The 20,071-nt window shown below is 43.0% G+C and overlaps 1 protein-coding gene across 2 annotated transcripts; it reads right to left on the reverse strand.

The window, feature by feature from the left end:
* Positions 1-1,210: 1,210 nt before the first annotated feature.
* On the reverse strand, positions 1,211-18,002 carry ANGEL2 (angel homolog 2). 2 transcript variants are annotated; one of them, XM_086460623.1, is made up of 9 exons: positions 17,983-18,002; positions 15,510-15,943; positions 13,079-13,332; positions 10,528-10,597; positions 8,454-8,875; positions 7,354-7,480; positions 6,639-6,699; positions 4,529-4,692; positions 1,211-1,674 (listed from the first exon to the last, which is right to left on the reverse strand). In XM_086460623.1, exons 1-9 carry the CDS (start codon positions 18,000-18,002, stop codon positions 1,520-1,522), a joined length of 1,707 nt encoding a protein of 568 aa, XP_086316749.1. In that variant the 3' UTR covers positions 1,211-1,519. The 2 variants fall into 2 exon arrangements, with proteins under 2 accessions (XP_086316749.1, XP_009950493.2); XM_009952191.2 differs by lacking the exon at positions 17,983-18,002 and having other exon boundaries at positions 15,510-16,109.
* Positions 18,003-20,071: the final 2,069 nt, after the last annotated feature.

Raw genomic sequence — 20,071 nt, forward strand, 5'->3', positions numbered from 1 at the left:
ACCCTGAAAATTCACTGTCACAGAACAATGAACACCCCTGAACTAGCACCATTGATGACTGTATCATGTCAAGCAGCTTCTGCTTTTTCCTTTCACTAGTACCTTGGCCTGTTTCCTGTATTATTGTCTTCAAAATGGGGGAAAACAGTTGAGATGAGTTTCCCCTTTTGTAAAGGAAAGCAAATTATTGCAGTCCTTTAATCATAACATACACTAAGGAAATAGAACAAATCTATCTTACTGCCTTAATGGTTTCATGTGGTTACCAGGGAAGTGAGGTGTCTTTTTCAGAAGGCCAGCTTTAGTCCTGTGAGGAATTTGGCCATTTTAAAGTGTCACAGCTGAATACAAGCCAAGTATGGAAACAGTTGATCAGCATTTGCTTTTAAATTAGCATAAAAATTAAACCAGCATTGTAAATAACTAGGTGTTTTACCTGGCCTAAGTAAGTGCTTCTCGGTGTAAAAGAAAATGGAACTGATGTGAAACCTCTACTTTGGCAGAGATGAGGCTTTACACAAGCCTGAGAAGTGATGCTCAAGTTAAGGCTTATTCTAAATAGCAGAACTTCCCTATTACCCACCTTCCCCTGTTCAGCAGCACTCCCTGCAAGTTTCTTATTCAGTCTTTGGGGTTTTTTATTTTGTAAATCATATTTTGCACAGAATGTTTATAAAATCTTGTTCATTTAACTCCTCAGGATCTGTCATTTCTATATACAACTTGACATTTTTAATAACTCAGTGGAAAAAAAAAAAACCCTTCCCGGAGTTGTTCAGTATCTATGAAGCCTCAACATGTTGAGGACTGATTTTGTTTTCCTACAATAGATGAATTAAGTTCCCTGTAAGTTTTCATGCTCATTAAATGTGGTTTCATTTCAGATATTTCTAAAAAGATTCCAGCAAACACTACTTATATTTAAGCTTTTAGAAGTTAAAGTAACTTTTTAGAACAGAAACATTTGCCTTGCTGCAAAGCTACCTTCTTCCTTTGGAAGTCCAGTCGTGCAGCCTCTGCCCTGACTGCGCTCTGGGTAACTGAGGGATTTGCACAAGTATTTACATAAAGGGTCTACAGAACATTATTTTCAGTTCATTATAAAGTGTGGCATGCACCCAAACTCACTCCCCTTTACTTAAAAGCAGCATACAGTTGTCAGAATAATCAGTTTTATTATGATTTACAATAAAAACTATTTACAGTATCTCTGTGAAAAATAATGCCATTTTGAGACTGGCACAGATGTTTTCCCTTATCAAAGAGGAAGCCAATGTAAAATCTTTTCTTTTTGCCTTGAAGACTTCATAAAGTAATTTAAACGTTTGTCGGGTTTTTTTTTTAAAAAAAAGTTATCTTTTAAAAAAGTCTACTTTACACAACACCAACAAGTCAGTATGCATGCAAGCTTATTTAAACCGGACCAGCAGTGCTTCAATTAACCTTTAAAAAAATACTCGTCATCACATGAAGAGAGAGGGTGAAGGTAACTTTACCTACACAAAAAGTCCTTTGGATATTACCGGTCAATAAGCCTGAACTCTGCTAGCAGTGGCAGGTGGTCAGAAGAGTTATTTTCATTGGGAAGACCATTAACAGTCCAAAGATCTTTCTCTGTTAGAAGTGCCAGCCTGCCAAGAAGTTTCAGACCTCCATGAAAAGAATCCTCTGCTCCTGGTTTGAAAGAAAAAAAAAAAAAAAAGGTGGAAATGTACACCAGCACGGGCTAAAAATCACACATTCATATATATGCAGGAGGAGGAAAACAGTGTGACAGAAATAATCTGAAGTCATCATTGTTCCATGCAAAATCACAAATAAGGTAGTCCAGAAATTCTTATTTACTGTTACTCGCACAACAGAGCTCAAAGTACTCAAAAAGACACTACCCCTCCATTTTGTGGAGGGACAAATGAGGTAGAAAAGGGATTTATTTGTTCATTCTAACTCACCCAAAAAAGCCTCACACAATCCAGACCTGCACTCTAGCACAGCAGCATTGCTAAACAGAGCTGACACTTGCAAAAATTCATCACCTTTTGAGAGTTACTGGTTCACATAACATTTTATTTCTGTACCCTCAAGCACACAGTTCTCCAGCAGGCAAGTCATGCAGAACTCTTGCTTATAAGGATGAAAGCCTTCTGCCATTTCCCTTCCTAGTTGTTCATCGTAGGAAAGGGATCTTCCTCCCTTATTTCCTGCTACCTATTCCTACAATCACCTAAAACAAACAAACACACACCACAAAATAATCCCCCCACACACACACACACAAGAAACACCAAATTGCTCATGGAAGAGGGGAAGATGACTCAAAGCCTTGCTACCGTTACACCTTATTTATTACACTGTACTTGGAATATTAGTGTCCTCATTAAAAAGAACAAACCACACAGAGAAAAATCATCATCAGCAGAGAGTAACAAGCTTTTTCCAACTTGGAAAGAAATTCCATTGAGTATGAGATCCTTCCATGATATGTCAAACTTCTAGACTTCTTGAACTCTCTTTGAGCAAGACAGCTATTCAGCAACCCTAGCTGTTGCTTTCAGAGTGCAGAGATGATTCTGAGCAGGTTGGGTGCTTTCAGGACCAGCACAAACAGCAGCTGTAACTTTGACAAAAATATTTTCTGTATGAAAGTGATCAGCAATTTCAGGACTTCCTGGCTGAACCTGGTACTGGCTTACCATCGGCATATTTTAAAAGATTATCCAGCAACTGTTAAACTCCTTGGATAGTTCAACAGCTTCACTCCTTTGCCATCTGCCAGCTTTCCAGCCCTCTAACAACCCAGCAGCTGTTTATTGCTGCTCTGCAGAAACACTTTTTTACTGCAAAGATGCCTCAGTAGCTCTAGAGCACACGTCCACCCAGCTCTCGAGCCAGATTTATCATTTGGCCCAGTACCTGCCTGTCTACAAAGCAGCAGTTTGGTCTGCATGCAGTGGTTAACGTCAGCTCAGAGCGCTCTGGAACCAGCACAACTGAGTCCTGCAGGACTCGGGTAGATAGTGAGCCCTGCTTTCACAGCAAATCCCAAATACCAAACCAAATACTTGGCTAAGCATAACACAGACTGAAGCACAAAAACTTTCCAAAAGAACAAAATGGAAAAAACTAATCAGTCAGCCTAGACCACATTTAATACTCATTGTTCAGACTTCGACAGCTTTTAATACAGAGGCCCAGGTCATCAGAAAACTGAAAATCCAGACTATTATTTAAGAACTAATGAATAAAATCTACACCAGTTTAAACTACTCTGAGAATTCAAGGTTGGTCGCATTCTGTACTCTGACGTGGAGTGAAGAATCTATTTGAAAAACAAGCACAGAAAGAAAAAATGCTATAGCTCTGCTGGGGCAATGACAGTGCAACAAAACGTATGAGCAGGTGAATTAGGGCTGTATTTTGCACAGGGATGCACTCTGAAATCACACAGCACGCCATTAAATCACACAGCATTCAGAAGCCCTTTAGATACTTCTCATATCCTAGTTTTTCAGTCAAAGCTTTTATTTCTGTATTGTGAAGCTTTTTATTCGATAGTTTACATTAAGATAGCATTTACTGGGCAAGTTACAACAAACAAGACTTTTGTGCACTGACTCAATGAATTTTAACAATCTAGTCTCAAGGTCTGAGAGATAAAGGTGGTATTTTCATTTCACATACTGAAAACAACGTTCATTTATAAAAATCAGTTGCAGTCTACAGTGGGAGCAGGAGTGGAATCCAGGTTTCTTTGTTCCCAGTTCTGCAGTGCCAGGTATCTGGTAGCACTGCACTGTGCCATGACCTTTGGCGGTGGCATAAACCACAGAACTCATGATGACATGGGAAGCGCACAGCTTGGAAGTATCCATGGCAAGAGCACAACTGCAGGACAGGGTAGCACTGTGTTACCCATCAAGAAATACACCCGCAGAGGTACCGTGTCTTTCTGGCACCATCTGGTGAGTTTTAGCTGCAACTGCAATCAAGAGAATTGACAACTGGGCATGTGCAAGTGACTGCTCTCAGAGCCAAGGCCACCGAGGTCGTTTACTTGACAGCTATCACATCAAGACTATCTGAAAAGCAACTTTCTAAGAAGCGGTTCATTTATCAGTTTTAATGCACAAGACAAATGGCTATTCCCCATTTTGTGGGTCAGATGATTGGAAATACTGCTTTGTGGTAGGTCCTGCACGCGTTACCGACAGCGGTACTTCTCAGGTCCTACTTACACTGCCACTTTCCTGTAGCCTCAGCTCTTGTCTCCATGCTGAGATGGCAACTACAGGAATGTTCAGGCAGGTGGAAAAAAAATTTGCCCTGTGTGGCACTACAAGTCCAACTGTGGTGAGTTGACAAGGCCAGCCGTGTTTCTCAGGCGACAACTGACATTCAAAGCACTACCACGAGCCTCTGAGGTACTTCGTATGGATTAAATTATCACTACATTTTCTTTAGATCAGCATCCAAATGTTCCCATTTAGCATTTGTGAAAAAAAAAAATAATTAAAGTTAGTTTCTCTACCTGGCTTGGTAGCAGTATCGTTGTCCGCTGCAGAATAGAAAATATAATCTACAGTGACAGCACTTCGGGAGTGACAAGTCGTTACTTCTGGTATCCCAGTTTCAGGAAAGTAATGAGAATAGACTGAAGACAATTTAAAATGGTGCTGCAGTTTTGAAGACAACCTAAACAGGAGTCAAATAAAAGACTTTTATTTTCTTGTCTTTCCTAGAAACAATAAGCAATGAAGAAATACCAGATAGTTCCTGGTTACAAACAAAATTAATGATCTGGATACGCAAAGTAGCATTTCTCTCATGCAATCAATTCCATAGCCTTTTGTTTTAGTGGCCTAAGCCTCTGAAAGCAAAACACAGGCAGCTTTTTCAAGTAAAAGGCAGATACCTAAAAGCCTATCAAAAGTGGCTTAACTGACACAGAGAAAGAGAGAGCGCAAGCAATTTCCCTCCCATCTACGCTTTGTAAGATTTCACGCGTCCTCATTCAGCAATCTCTGCCTGGCACACGGGTCGAAGTGCCCATGACAGCAGCTTATATGAAAGCAAGAGAGCATGAACTCATCTAACCAGCCCCTTCAGCACATAGAGAAATTTTTTGTTTGGATCGCACGCTCCCCCTCAAAACTAAAACTATCAAGTGCTTTCAAGTTAGGCTATGCCTACTCTTCTTTCCTCCACTCAGGTTCCCATTTTGTCTCTTCCCCATCATCTGTCAGCCTGCTCCTCTCAGCCCATCTTGTCTCACCTGTTTTTTCAATCTTGAAAGCAAACTGCAAAACTGCACCTTTCAGCAAAAGAACTCCTCTCTCCCTCCCAGCCATTTGCTCCCATCAGCTCTGCAAATCATCCATCCCTCAGCTGCACGTGCCTCACCTTGCATGGCTGAATTTTGAACCTGAACTGCAATGTGTTCTGGTTAAAAACCAAGCAATTAAAAAAAAATCAGCACGTTACCTGCCTGATTTATAGAAGAGCTAGACAAACATGCCCGTTAGTACACCACCCAAGAGCAGTAATTTCTGCTCTTGTGACATGACATCCTTTTTAAGATGAGCCAAAAACGCCCTGCAAGCAGCGTACAGCACATGGCATGCTATGGATTTACACTGTAGAACAGGGCTTCCTGTCTTGTTATCTGCTTCTTTTCTCAGAAATGCCATTACTTAGGTTTTTGATCACCAAGAATCACGGAGGGTTTTAATACAGCTGTCTGCAGCGATACCAAGTTCTCATTTCCGGTAAGAAATGGCTGACTTGGAGCCTGACACCACACACAGACAGTTAGGGCAGTTTCCTTCTATGCCTTACTTCATGTGCCTTTACCAGTGTGGTAAACGGAAACATGTTCTTCCTGTCAAAAAGCAGTTACATCTTCCTTCTCAGCAGTCTAGTGGTAGCTTTGTCCTTCAGTTTAACAAGCAAATATTTTGATCTGAGTAACAGTTGTACTACCAAATCCATAATACTCCAAAGTTCTGGGTCTCAAAGAACTCAAATTCTCCCACAGAACTCCCGATAAGGAAGATTTTATGATCTTTCCAGTTCCTTTCCCTACTTCATCCCAGTTTCACATTGTATTACAGGATTTGATTAGCATCCACAAACCAGTATCTCAAAAACAGCAGAGAGAAGTGCCACACTTAAGCAGCTGGACAACGCTGGTTTTTTATTCATTCCCCGCCGCCCCCCGCCCCCAAAACATGTTTTTTCAACTAGACTGAAGTTCACAGCTTTCCTACGCTAGCACTACAGAGCAAGCTGTCCTGTTCATGTTAAGTAGCGATAAAAAATGCCAAAAGCATTCTTTTCATGAGCAGACAGAAAGTACCCTCTAAACAGCACTGACACCTCGCCTCTGCATTCTGAAATATCATCTGTATTTTCCCCGCAAGAACACATGCTTCCTTGGTTCCAGTTCTAATCTTTTGCTCTCTGATCAGCCTTTTCATGTTTAAAAGGATGATGATTTTTTTGCCGGATGGGCAGACTGGGTTGGGTGAGTATCTTGTATCCACATCTGGAATCACATACAAGGTTGGTCTAAAAACACAACAAACCCCCAAAACTAGGAACCAGTCAAGGGCTTCCATTTTTCCCCCCCAAACACATACTTTTCAGATGGTATTACAATTTCCTGAGTGTTGTCCAGTTTTGCTGATTCCAATTTTTCACCTGCAAAATAAAAATACATGTAAATTGAATAATGTAAATTTAGGATGTAGGTGAGACCAATATTGAAGAGCTATAGAAAAGAAAAGCTACAGAAAATAGATCTTTAGGTAGACTTTTTTTTTGCAGTAGGCAAGATACTATTCAGAAAGCTGGATTAAATTCTTCTGTTCTATCAGTAAGAACCCCTCCAAAGACTCAAATTATGTCCCATTCATTTAAAATCGGGGGGGTTTCTGTAAAAAAAAAAATGGTGGATGCAAGATGTAGTAATACTGAGCAAGGAATCACTTGCTTTTCCCACCTGTTCCATAAAGTGCCTGCACTATAACCAAACACTGAAGCAGAATGCAGGTTCATGCTGCACACATGCTCCATTCCGTATCTCTCCTCCCAGTCAGAGCACAACTGGCTTTCAGGATGCAAACACAGTAGCTCAGCTATTCTGCACCAGCTCCTGCATGGCATGTTCTATTACCTTCTAAAGATTCAAATTTGCAAATGCTTATGTGAACAAAGAACTTTACACTCTACTGAGACCATCAGGGAAGATCTGCAAGCTCAAGACTCACTGGTTTTCCCCCACTAGAACAGAACAACTGTTTTCCTGAATGATATTTTCAGAGGACCACAGAATTCATCAACCCAGAAACTGACCTGCATTTTCTTCTTTTTGTTGCTGTTTTATTTCATATACACAGCTTTGTGAAATACCCAATTTTTTGGGCCAAATTGGAATAGATAAAATTCTCTGTCCCCTTGGAAACTGTTCTTGTCCAGAGACCTAAGAAAGGCAACATGAACTTTTTTCAGACAGAAATCCCATTAGAAAAAAAACAAACAAAGAACAAAACCAACAAACAAAAAAAAGCTGAAATGAATGGACGTTTTAAAGTTTTAAGCAAAAAAAAAAAGCCCCAGCCCCTTAGAATAAATCTTTTATAATGGCTTGAAAATCTCTGTAAAAATACCACCCCTTATACTCTTAACAAGTCTTTTGCAGCTACTCAATTTCTCAAGATAGTTCTTGTGACACTAAGCTGAAAGGCTATCAAGAACACTTTTAGCAGCATAACAGGAGTGAGTATATACAGCTCCCTACCAGACACCTACTTTATCTTCAAGACACTTATTCTTCTGGAAGCAAGTCAAATCAAAGTGGGGCTTGAAACAACCACCCACCAGCAACAAACACCAGTGGGGCTATTTTTTTCATGTTTTCTCCTTGTATGTGTGCCAGTTACTTTCTACTTAATAGCATCTGACACATCTAACAGCTACATACAGGAGCTTACAACAAAAGCCATCGAACCTGAAATAGTTCAGGTTCAGCATCTAATTGTATTTTTACTCCAAGTAACTCCAAGTTTATCTAAAGTAAGAGTCATCTTCCCGTGGAGTACACAGTAATTATTTGATTAAGTGGTTATTTTATCCTACTTAAAAAAACTGAGACAAACACAGCAATACAATCATCTTGTGGGTAACTACATTTCAAGAACAATTAATTTGTTTGCAAGTTTTTCATTTCAGAATGCTAGAAGCAGATAAAATATTCTGTAAGGCACAGCTAATTTCAAGTAACTTATTTCAGTAATCCACAGTCACTTTCGCTTTGCAGGCTACATGAAGGGCACCAAGATTGGTACTGCAATGGAAATAATCACAGCTACAGCACGCGAGCACCACTCAAGTATTTCTCTTTGATCAGCATTAACTTTCATTTTCCCCCCTGAGAACTGAAAAGCACAGCCTACCTTCCCTATAGCAAGTCCTTCATAATTTAACTTTCCTTCCTTTATAAATCTGTACAACGGAGAACCAGGAACAGAATTGAAGTCACCACAGATGATAATTGGACAGAAGGTACCATCCTTCTGAGGGGCAACGCTAGCGATCTCTGCCAAGAGCATTGCAAGTTGGGTCAGTTTGATGTCCCCTCGCCTTGGGTTATACAGCAGATGTGTATTGGCTATACAGATTGCAGCATTAGTTTTACAGTGAAATCTAGGCTGCAAAAGCAACACCAGTCCAACGTTGTCCCTGTCCAAGAGTGGAATATCATGGCGAAAAAATTCCACGGGGTTTGATGAAATCAGGCTAAATTTGGAAGTTTTGAAGCAAATCGCACAGCCATCAGGTTTTCTCCCTGTCCTCATTTTATACTCACAGTGATACCCTGCAAAAAGGCAATTAAAAACATAAAATAGAGATTATTTAAAAAACAACTAGAAAAAACTCATGCATTTTTCTCACATGGCAGTCAACACCCAGTCTGAAGTACCAAAGACTACGTGAAGTTTGCACAGACAAGTGAACACAAGAGTCCTGTCTAGGTTCAGTTTAGATACTACAGGAAACCTGGTCTGATACTTACACATCACAAAAGGTATCTACGTACTCTAAGGTAACAGGCACGCTCTTCTCTCCTCATGTGGAAAACAAATCAAAAGCCCCACAAGTCACATAAAAGTGGACTTCTGTATTGAAGATTTTTCTGGATGTTACCACAATGGTTTAAGAATTATATCAGTGAAGCATTGCAATCAAAAGCAATAATCACTGTAAGTCATAAACCACTGAAATGATTCATAGAACAAAGGTCTCAAACATATTTACACAATTATGTAATTATCCAGACAGCAGCAAGAACAAGCTTTCGACAGGGAAACTGAGACACTTAGCAAATGACAGTACCAGAGTTCAAACAGGTCCACCTCAAAATAGTAATTTGCCAGGTTCTTTGCTTTACGTTGAGGTGAAATGCAGATTTTAGTAAGAAAAAAAACCATCTTGAAACATATCTAGGTTTTGCCATTTTAAAACATTGCTCTGCCCAGCCCATGCCATATGAATCCATGAAGTATAGACCCATGGAGCAAGTCAACCTCCAAGCTCACACCAGTGCTGGAAGAGGGGATTCCCACTCCTCTCTCCCAGCTCTATGCTATGTGCTTCTGCCACTTGTTGTGGCACTTACTGTTAACTCAGTAAGCCAAGAGAAAACTAAGCCAGGCAAATAAAATTAGTCTGGATGGTATTCTGCTGGACTGGTGGATTTCACCCAGGTAAATGTCTAGTGAGTGCCAGAGCTAGTCTGGGAGAAGGGGCAGAACATGCATCTGGGAGCTAGGAGGGGAAAAGGAAGAGCTACAGCAAGCTCCAGATCCTTAGGTGTAGCAGCAGGAAGCCTAGGTGCCCACACGAGCCTGGCGTTACGGCGTTGTTTCACATTTCAAGTGGATTTAGATCAGGACTGCCATAGCTCTACCTTCTTCACAAACACTCACTTCCAGGAGCTAGACTACCTCCAACTAACCAAGAAAGAAAAAAGTAGCAGTGCAGTGCTGCCACTTGAACCTGCTCCTCCTGGCATCAGACCAGCGCCAGGAAGAGAGCAGGGCCCTGGGACTGGAGGGAGGCGTAGGGCACAAGAGATTTAGATCAGTTTAAACCACCATGGAATCGCACCCCTGGCCACACGTTCCTTCCATAAACTCACATGGCAGTGACAGGCAGTGCTATTTAGGCTGACTGCCATTACTAGCATAAAAACTAAAGAATACAAACTGACCACGGATAAGATTTAGTGCTGATATTTGAAAGGTTTCAAGCCCAAAAAACACACCCTAGAACTACCCAACAGGAGTACTGGTAGAAAACACTAAGGTAGTTTCAAGGGAGCACTTCATGAATTTATAAAAGGGGGTACGCAGCACTGTTGCGTGTCACGGCAGGAGACTCCATTCTATAATCTGAGAGCTTTTTTGAGGAAAACAGTACTGGGACAGGGGAGAAGACAATACATTGGTCACAAGAGTTTCACCATACCCATGGATTCCAAACTTGACTTGATCTCTGTTCTATAGTGGTCTTCTTGGACTTCTTGTAAACAGAGTACCTAAGGCAAAAGTTTACAATTAGAAGATACATGTACATCAAAATACTACTGTATTCTATCTCTATGGGCCAGTCTGTATAGGTATTAAAAAAAATAATAAAATCAGAGGCTTTTTGCCTCCACAATCCCACAAAAGGATTCACTCTCCTGTAGAAAATGCTCCTTTAGATTGTGAAGAGGACCCAAATTCCTCCCACCCTTTCTCAGATAGACATAGATTTTCAGATGTGAAATTAAATTTAATCAAAATAGTGACCTGCTAATACACTCTCAGCAGTTCAGGGGAGGGCTAAATGCCAGAGCAGTGGGATGAAGAGGCCAAGGGCACACTTTTCATTAACTACAGAGTGGACAACAAGCTTCCATGTTACAACAACCTGAACCAAAGATCAACCTCAAAATACTCCATTAAGAGGCTTCCGAGCATCTTGGAACCTTCTCCCTGCACACAGATTTACAGCCACCTTGGGACTCTGATGAAGGCCTGAGTTTCTGAAGGGTATCAAGTTAGCACTGTTTGCTGAACTGCAGCAACAGACTCCACTTACCCAGCTGACACTAGCTCATTCAAGGTCTCAAAGGCGAACCAAATCTCAAGCAATATTCTGAAGTCTCTGCTTCACTTTAAGGTTTGAACTTACAGACAGCTCAAAGCAATGAATCAGTTAGAAGTCCATATCCTTTAGCAAGAAATTCCTCTACACAAAGGACACCTGCACCTACTAGGGTCTGTCAGCAGCTGCTCGCCATGACTCAATACATGCAATACGAGGCATCGCCTCTTTACCCCTGTGCTGCGTTGTGTGGCTCTGCAGAAGTTAGTCAGTACCCTGAGCGGAACTGCTCTTTGCTAGAGGGACTGGCTTTGGCTCCAACCCTTCCGTCCTGGAGAACTGTCTGTTACCACTAAGAGCACCAGGCAGATCCTCACCAGAGCCTCTCTGCCCAATGCTCCTCCCAGAAAGTCCACTAATGTATCTTGCTGTAAAGATACATACACACATACAGTATGTATAAATTTATCAGGAAGAAGGGAAGAGCCTGCAGGGGACTTTAATCTCCAGCTTCCTGGCTACATACCAACATAACTGTGTTTTTCGAATAGCACCTGGCAGTTTTTCTGTGGCTTCCCTACTACAGCTATTTAGATTTTTCCAGTAGTTTTCTGACATGAACAGGTTGGATTCTATCACCAAACTTTTATTGGCCTGAACAACAACTGAAGCAGAAAGTTTACTGACATGATTAAAATTAACAGTAAGTGATAAGTGTCCTCAAAACCAAACAAGAACATGGTAAGGTATTTTTTCAGACCTCAGTATAAGCAGAAGTTCCGAGTTATGTCTCAGTAGAGAACAGCAAGCTGGCTGACAAGTCAAGCTGGCTGACAAGTCTAATGGTGCAGAGTACCAGATTAGAAGAGAAATGAACACCTGACAGGAATACGTTTGGATCAGTCTCACATGAATAATACCAACACCTGCATCTTCCTCTCAGCCCTGAACATTAATCTCAAGAAAATGGAAATCCACATAGCAGTTTCATCACTACAGTCCTCATACAATCAAAAAAGTAAACATTTGAGTCTGCCTTCCAAATAAAGGATTCGGACATGATTGTAAGTTCTCCATTACGTGGACTAACAAATGGCTGTGAAGGATGAGCAGCCAGATTTTAGAAAGGGACTTTTGATTCTCTGAGCACACAGACACTTGGTGTAACTACTACATAAACAAATATGAAATCAAAGTCACACACATAGAAAATGCCAGTCCTGGAGGATGCCTTAATTTCACCCTCCTGTGTGAATGCACACTATTTTTCCTCCACGAAAGCCGGGCTCGCAAAGTTGTTTGCAAATAACGACCCAACTATTCAATCTTGCACGTCCTTTGCACTAAACTTCTGGCACAATTAAAGAGAGAGTGTCCAGCTTGGGAGCTTCCTAAACTGTACAGTCCCAGAAGCTGAGACTACCCTGGAGAAAGGTGCCCTGTTCTCCTACTCTAAGCATCTATCACTAGCTACTGTTACAAACGTGACACCAAACTAGGTGTACCTTTGGCCTATGCAAGCATAGCTGTTCTTACGTTCAGTGCCTTATTTACAGCACTCAGGTGTGCTCTAGGCGCAGAGTGAGAAAGATTTGTGTGCAGAAAGGAGGTTTTGGAATCATGAAAAAAATTGCAGTGTATCAGCAGAATATCAAAGTCGCGTCAAAAAGACCATTCCAGGAAACTACGTACAGAAAAGGCAACTACGAGCGATGCACACTGCAGAGTTTGCCTTTGCTGTAAGCTCGGATCGCACAGAACACACTAATTGCCTAAGTATAAATCAAAACTACTGTTAAGCATGACATAACTAAAATCTCAGCTGGATGCACTAGCCAGCCCACCTAGCCAAATAAAGAACAGCAAGAATTTGCTACTCCACTTTATCAGTTCTTAACAGACATCCACACGCTTGTTTCCTACTCACATCTGCATCCAGCTGTTTGATTTCTTGTAGAATGTTGGGAAATCTGTACGTCCAGATTAACAATCGTTGCCTGCAGTGTTTGTACAGGTGGGAGTTATCTTCTAACAAATTCTGTGAGAGGATATTGTAGGACATGACTGTAAAATCAAATTTTGCCTCACTTTCTGTACTGCTTTGGTCAGTTTCTTTATTCTCCAAGATTTTCATTGTTCTACTGTGCTGACAGAAATATTCCCAGTGTCTTTTGATGGTTCCTGTTAAAAGCACATGAAGCAGAAAAAGTTATGTAATACACCATATGACTTCTTACTGCTCTTGGAAATCATTCAACTGACAACTGTTTGTCTTTCAAATTGCTTAAGCAATTCTAAAAGCTTGTTTTATTAGCAGTGATTTAGACCCTCTGTTTAAGATGAGCTTTACATAAGCAACGGTAAAAAACAAACCAACCAACCCAACCCCAAAACACAGCACAAAACCATTCCATGGCCAGGATTTCAAACTGCTTTGAAATTAGGGAACTGGAGTGTTCTAAGGAGATGGTTGCAGTCAGACTACACCACCTTCATTCCCGTAGAAAGGCTGTCAAACTGATAAGCCAAATCCAGTCTGTTGACATAGTCTCTTATGCTGCCTTATGCCACTGCCTCTGCAGTACAGACAGGGTATGTCAGTCTGGGATACACCCTTCAGAACAATGTATGGGCATCTTGTTGGTCTCTCGATCCATGACTAACAAAGGGTCAGGAATCAAATCAAACACCTGTAGCCTGCCTTCAGTCTGAAAAAACTCAGCCGTAAGCTGCAACAGGGTCCATTAACAGGGGTCCTAAAACTGATAGCGAACCTCATTTCCCTCAGCAAGGCTGAGAAATCAACAAACTAATACACCTCAGAATTAACAAGAGCTTCTGAAAAGGCTTACTTTGCCTTTCCGCCACTCCTCATTTCATACTTCGTATTAGTAGCATTATATGAAAGTTTATAAGAATATATCTGCCCACCATTAAGTGTCCAATTATTTTTCAGATTTTCTCCGCTTTCTAAACTCATGAACAAAGATGCCTTTCAGCCTTTATGTCCGAACTGATCTGAGAGCATGCCGAGGTCCAGTGATCTGCGCTACCGACCAACGGCAGACTGCAGCTATAGCTGTTTGTATCGGCCCAGCCCTGTTTGGGTGGTGCATTTCATCGCTGCCCTTACAGCATTCAGGACTGCATCTACTATTTGCAGTGAACACAGCAAGGCTGTAAATACTGTTTCTGTAGGGGCAGAAAGGCCACATCGCTCCTCAGAGGGTACCTTTAATCAAAATCTGTACAATACGTGAACAAGCTGTAACTAGGAGGGACCACAACGCTAACCACACTCTCAGATAAAGGTATGCCAAGAGGGGTTAAGAGAGAACGCAGCAATAAAGGCACAAAGCAAACTCTCTTCCTTCAGCTCCTGAAGATGGATATGATGTTTCTAAGTCTTATGGATATTTGGGTCCAAAAATCCCTTTGGGATCCTGATGGCATCTGTCACACTATCCAGTCGTAACACAACTTACAGTTTATTTTGTTACAGAAGTGATTTATGCAAGAGGGTCTTAATTTTGACTGTGCCCCTCTTTGTTTCATAGTAGACAAAACTGTTAATATCCACAATAGTCAGTAAAGCATTGGGATGCTATGTAGAAGATAACATCTGTAATAAGCCAATACAGACACTTGGAAGTCTCATGAAAGTCTGTTACCGAGTCGGGCAGACATCTCTGCACTTTGACTGCGTTCATCTGGGTAAGCACATTTGCTGTTTGCTCTGCCAGTCACGGCCTGACACAAACCTTGCTAACACACCAGTGGCAGAATACAGTTGTAAAAACAAAACCGCACAATCACACTGGAAGCAAACACCATTAAATCCGAGTCCATTAATTCCCAGTTTTCCAGGTCACAGAGAAAGAACTCAACTGGCTCAGAAAGAAGCCAATCCAGGTCCAGCAGGGCTTATGAGCTCAGGTACAGTATAAGGAATGACGCCATACACCTGCCAGCCCAGCTCAGCCCTACGGCAAGTTAGCTAAATCTTTCTGCTTTCAAAGAGTTCCCCAGTTAACAGACACGCTCTGGTGACAGGCACCTGAGAGACAGTTCTCTGAACCAAGCTTAGGACTCCCCAGAAAGGCAATCCCTCGTACAACTGACTGCGTCCTATCACCGAGCACAGGGAACCTAGTTCCAGCAGACTGTCTGACAGCACAAAGCACAAGTTTACAGACTAAAGAGCCTTGCAAAACTGTAACATTTTTAAGACAGATGTTTTCTTGAGAGAGGTGCCAAGAAAAACTAACTCAAAAGGTGCAGGTGATGTTGCTTATATCTTGCTAGAGGTGTTCAGCACCACAAATAAACAAGGAAAATAAGCAAAGAGTATCTTTTACCTTTCTTGTTGCTACGTTTTTCTTCGCTCTGTGCTACAGAAAGACATAACGCTTCCTTCTGATTAAAGAAGTTTGTTTCTTCTTCAGGAGTTGAAGTACCATGCTGGCCATTGAGTCTTCTCTTCTTTGACAATGGTTCTTCTCCCTCAGATTTCATACTGAGGTTAGGTAGGTGAAAGCAAGAACTTTGCGTGAAGTTATCAAGCTGCCAATTACAGTTCTGAAATTGTCTCCAAGGTCCAAAAAATGGAGGGAATCTCCAGTTTGCTGAGAAATCGACTGGAACAGGAAGTGGAAATGAGGCCCAGGGACAGTGTCCGGCCCATCTCATACAGCTGGGAACTGGGCTGTTCAAGGCGAGTATCTGAGAACCGTTCCAGTGGGTGACCCAGTCTCTGCCCAGCCTCTGCACGTGACGGGGCAGCATGGAGTGCCTGCCAAAGCAAGGGCAGGCTTCATTACTTACACACAGCTACATCAGCCTGGAGGAGGCTGTGGGCGCAGGTCACGACTTACACCAGGCATTCTTTCTCCACAAGTTACCGCATACGAGATACTCAAACCTTTTCAGATAAATACAAGATATTTAAACCTTTATCGAAGTGATACCCAAAGTGGGACTTTACAAAGCGATCTTGTATCTTTTTTTCCCCTTCAGGTTTATAAATGCCATTTAATTTTCGAACCCTATCCATCTGAATAACTATTTTCTGCCCTGTTGAATTCAGCTATCAGATCTTTCAAGTGCTTTAGAAAAGGCTATTTTTGCATGCTGCATCAACTTTATGATAAGGCTATTTGAAAGGAATTGGAAAACCACTTTCCTTCAAGCAGACAGGAATCCGTTTATTAAGGCATTGCCTTTTCTCAAACCACAATGCCAACAAGACAGGGAAACAGAGGTTCTAACAGTCACAGCATCTCTGGCACCAGCTTATAGACTAAATTTGTAGTCTTATTTCTTTTCCAGGTGGGAAAACCACAGCTTAGTGATTGAAGCCACAAAAATAAGGTGTTTTCTTTCTTTTTTCCAGAAAAAAATAATTAAATCTCTCTCAACAAAAACGCAGGAAGGAAGGCTGAGCGACATCAATCTGTCTCAGCTTCCTCATTGTTTAAATAACAAGCTGTATTTCGGGCTTATAAGCAAAAGCTATTAAAGCTCAATATGCCTTAAGTTGAACTCACGTGAGCCCCTCGTAGCTGCCCCTCGGCCTAGCGAATAAGCCTAAACACAACTTCCAGCAAAACCAGCTTGTCCTGAAACCACTTCGCACCAGGGCGCACCAGAAGTAGCTCGACAGCCACACAAGCAAAAATACACCCCAGGACACCACGGCATGACGACGGTGCTGAGAAGAAGAGGCGTCACTCCTTTGCAAAAACCTCCCGAAACACCTATTTTAGGGAAAAGCGCAGAGAAAGCCTCGCCTCCCAAAAGGCCAGCCCCAGGCCAGTAACTTCCCCGCACCCGGCAAAGGGAAGCCCCGCACCCGCGCCGTGTGTTGTTCACCGCGGCCCTGCTCTGGCTAATGGCGGGGGTTTAGAACAAGTGACTGTCAATCACCCCCAGACCTCCCCCCGCCCGGCCGGCCCTGCTTCCGCGGCCAGGCCGCTCCCCGGCCGCCCCCGAATCCAGCTGGGGCCTGGGGCCGTCCATTAGCGGGCAGTCCCGACGCCGCCGAGGCCACGCCAGCGGCGGGGAGCCCCCGCACAGGCCGCCTCAGCCTCCGCTGGCGCCGGGCCGCGGCAGGGAGGAGGGCCGGCTGCCCGCACAGCCCCGCGCCGCAGCGCCGCAGCCCCGCGCACGGCGGCACCCAGGCGGCTGCCGGGCCCGGCCGAGGCCCAGCGCCCTCCCCGACCCCTCACGCCGCCGTTTACCTCCCAGCGGGCCCGGGTGCGGGCCCGGCCCAGGAGGGCCCCGCTATCGGCTCCGCGCAGCCCCGACACCCCCAGAGGGGGTCATCCCAGGGCAGCGCCAGCTCCGCCCGCCGCCGCGCCACCAGCCCTCCGCTTACCCCTCTCGGGCGGCGGCCGCCGCGCCGCCCCCCACCCCCGCTCGCTTCTGGGACTTGTAGTCCAAAGGCCGGCGCCATATTTGATCCGGGAGGCCGGCGTCGAAGCCGGGCCGCCATCTTGGGCCAGGGCGGGGCGACCCACCCCGGGAGCCCGGAGGGCTGCAGGCGGCCCGTCGGGGAGCCTCGGTCCCCGGGAGGGCGGCGGCTCGAGGCAGCAGCAGCTCCGGAGCTTGGGAAAAGCGGGTTGTAGGCTGCTTGATTTCAGACTTTGGATTCTTTAAATGGATCTAATGCTGTGCTAATGCAGTGGTTTCCATACGCACTCCTCTCCCGGGATTACCGTGTGTCCCCACAGGGTCAACACGACTCAAGGAAGAGCCACCGTGTGTTTCAAGGCGCTATTTCAGGGCGGCAGCACCATGTTTTCTGTTGGCAGAAAAACAAAGCCCATGCACCTGAGACAGTATTTTAACATTCTTAGGGTTAGAATGCACCTGAAGACACTGCAAAGGGACTACGGCCCCTACGCAGGCTGAGGAGACCTGGCCTGAGGGACCGGTGGGCCCTGCAGGCCCCACTGATAGACCCACCGCTACTTACCACCTGCATAAACAATCCTCCCTCCCTCTCTTCCCCCCTCTCTCTCTCCCGCCCCCCCCCCCCCCCCCCCCCTAAATAAGCAGTTAAAATGTTTTCTTGAGGTCTTCTGAGGACAGACTAAATGCTGGCTCTGTTTACTGACAGGAAACGTAGTACAAAGCATGTGAAATACGATAATGCTGAAGAGTGCAGATGCTGTGCAGGAACTGTAAGCAAGTAGAATACTGTTTCTTTAAGTTCCTTTTACTCGTGTCATAAAAGTTGCTTTAAATAACAATAATTTTAAAGTTTCCTCAGGAGTGGTAGGGAAGACTGTAACTGGACTAATGTGGTTATGTTAAGAGAGTGCTAGTTGGGCAGTGTGTCAAATCCACTTTGGGTTTTGCACTTCTTGGGCACAAGTTACTTGCTGGCAAAAGGTAAAAATGCCCGCTCATTTTCTATTTGTTTCTTCGCAATGTAATAAGAGAGCAAAGCTACTAGTTCCATAATACGTGGGTAGCAAAAGATGTCCCAACTGTATTTTCCAGACCTATGTTATTTTGGTAACTTGTACTTTTCTATATTTTAAAGTATTCCTGTGTATTAGATATATTTTGAAGATAGAAGACAGTAAGCCATAGTTATAGCAACAACAACTGTTGTTATTTTTAGGAGCAGAGGGAATCTTCTCATGGAATACAGTTATTTTCTGTATTTTCACCTGCATAAGACACTCACATTACTCTGTCACTTCAAACATTTTTACATAATAGTAACCTCTGTAGTGATGCTGGAAAGAGGGAAAGGGTGAAGCTTTGGGATGTTTTAAGATAAGCCTTAATGAAAAGGAAGACATGTGATAAGCATAAAAGTTAATTGTGTAACAGGCAAAATAGAAGATGAGAAGAAGACCAACATATTATATGATGCAAATTGTTTCTCATCTCAATGTTGCTATTATTTCTTGCCTTGACCCAGAAAGTCTTAGTAAGTCGGTAACACTTCACTGCAGGTTGTTTACTCTCCTCTAATCATTATTTCGTGTATCTAGGTTGGCTATACCATGTTAAGAGATATTCTTCAAAATATCTCCAAATTCTGATTTGTAACTGAAAGCCAAATTATTTTATGAGTCATTTGAGCTTTTGAAACTCCCTAGTGAATGCAGGCTACTGACTCACTGAGGGATGTTTTGATTGATTATACTGCACATAAGAACAGCCACGGTTGTTCAGATCAATGGTCCACTGAGCTCAGTTTCCTGCTTTCTATAAGCGGCTAGCAGCAGATGCCTAGAGATGTGCAGGAGCTGGGTGAACTTCAAATGAACACTTTCCCTGCCTCCAGCTGTTTTCAGCTCAGATTTCCTAAGCCTGATGTGTTTGTCTCTTTAGTGACTCTCAGTGACCGTCTCCCCGAGTACTTGAATTTACGAACTTTCTGTATCAGCAACATCCTTTTACAAGAGTGCTGCAGGTCTATCACTCATTACGTGAAAAACTATTTTATTGTTATTAATTTTATGACCTCATTCATACCAGCTTCACTGGTCTCTGGCTCTTGTGTTACGAGACACTGACCATTCTATCCCCATCCCCATCCCACTTCTCCATGCCACTCATGATTTCAGGGACCACTATTGTGTCCTCTCACGTTGTTTCTTCTTCCATGCTGAAAAGACTCAGACTACTCCATTGTGCCACATGAAGAAGCTATTCCATAGATCTGATCTTTTTTATTGTCCTTGTTTAGCCATGGAGTTACACAGCTGCAATATACTCTTCTCTGTGTTGTTCTGTATTCCACTTTCTTCTTCTCCCTTCCTCCTCTCACCAAATTGCTGACTTTTGAGTTAGACAGCATTTCAAGATGGAATTTTTTTCTCAGAAGATGCATCAGTCGGCTATTGAAATTTAAATGAGATTTATTATATAATTCATCAGGGATTAGTCAATGATAGCT

This window comes from Leptosomus discolor, chromosome 2, assembly GCF_034619465.1.
Source record: "Leptosomus discolor isolate bLepDis1 chromosome 2, bLepDis1.hap2, whole genome shotgun sequence".
Lineage (NCBI taxonomy): Eukaryota > Metazoa > Chordata > Aves > Leptosomiformes > Leptosomidae > Leptosomus > Leptosomus discolor.

Bases quoted from the DNA above. Each gene is read 5' to 3' on its own strand.
- ANGEL2 (XM_086460623.1), bottom strand. From the start codon at position 18,002: ATGTTAAAATACTGTCTCAG. The intron at 4,693-6,638 runs GTATGTGTTTGG...ACTCCTGTTTAG, and splicing joins ATTGTAATACCATCTGAAAA to GTTGTCTTCAAAACTGCAGC. The intron at 1,675-4,528 runs GTAGAGAAACTA...CTTTCAAACCAG, and splicing joins CGATACTGCTACCAAGCCAG to GAGCAGAGGATTCTTTTCAT.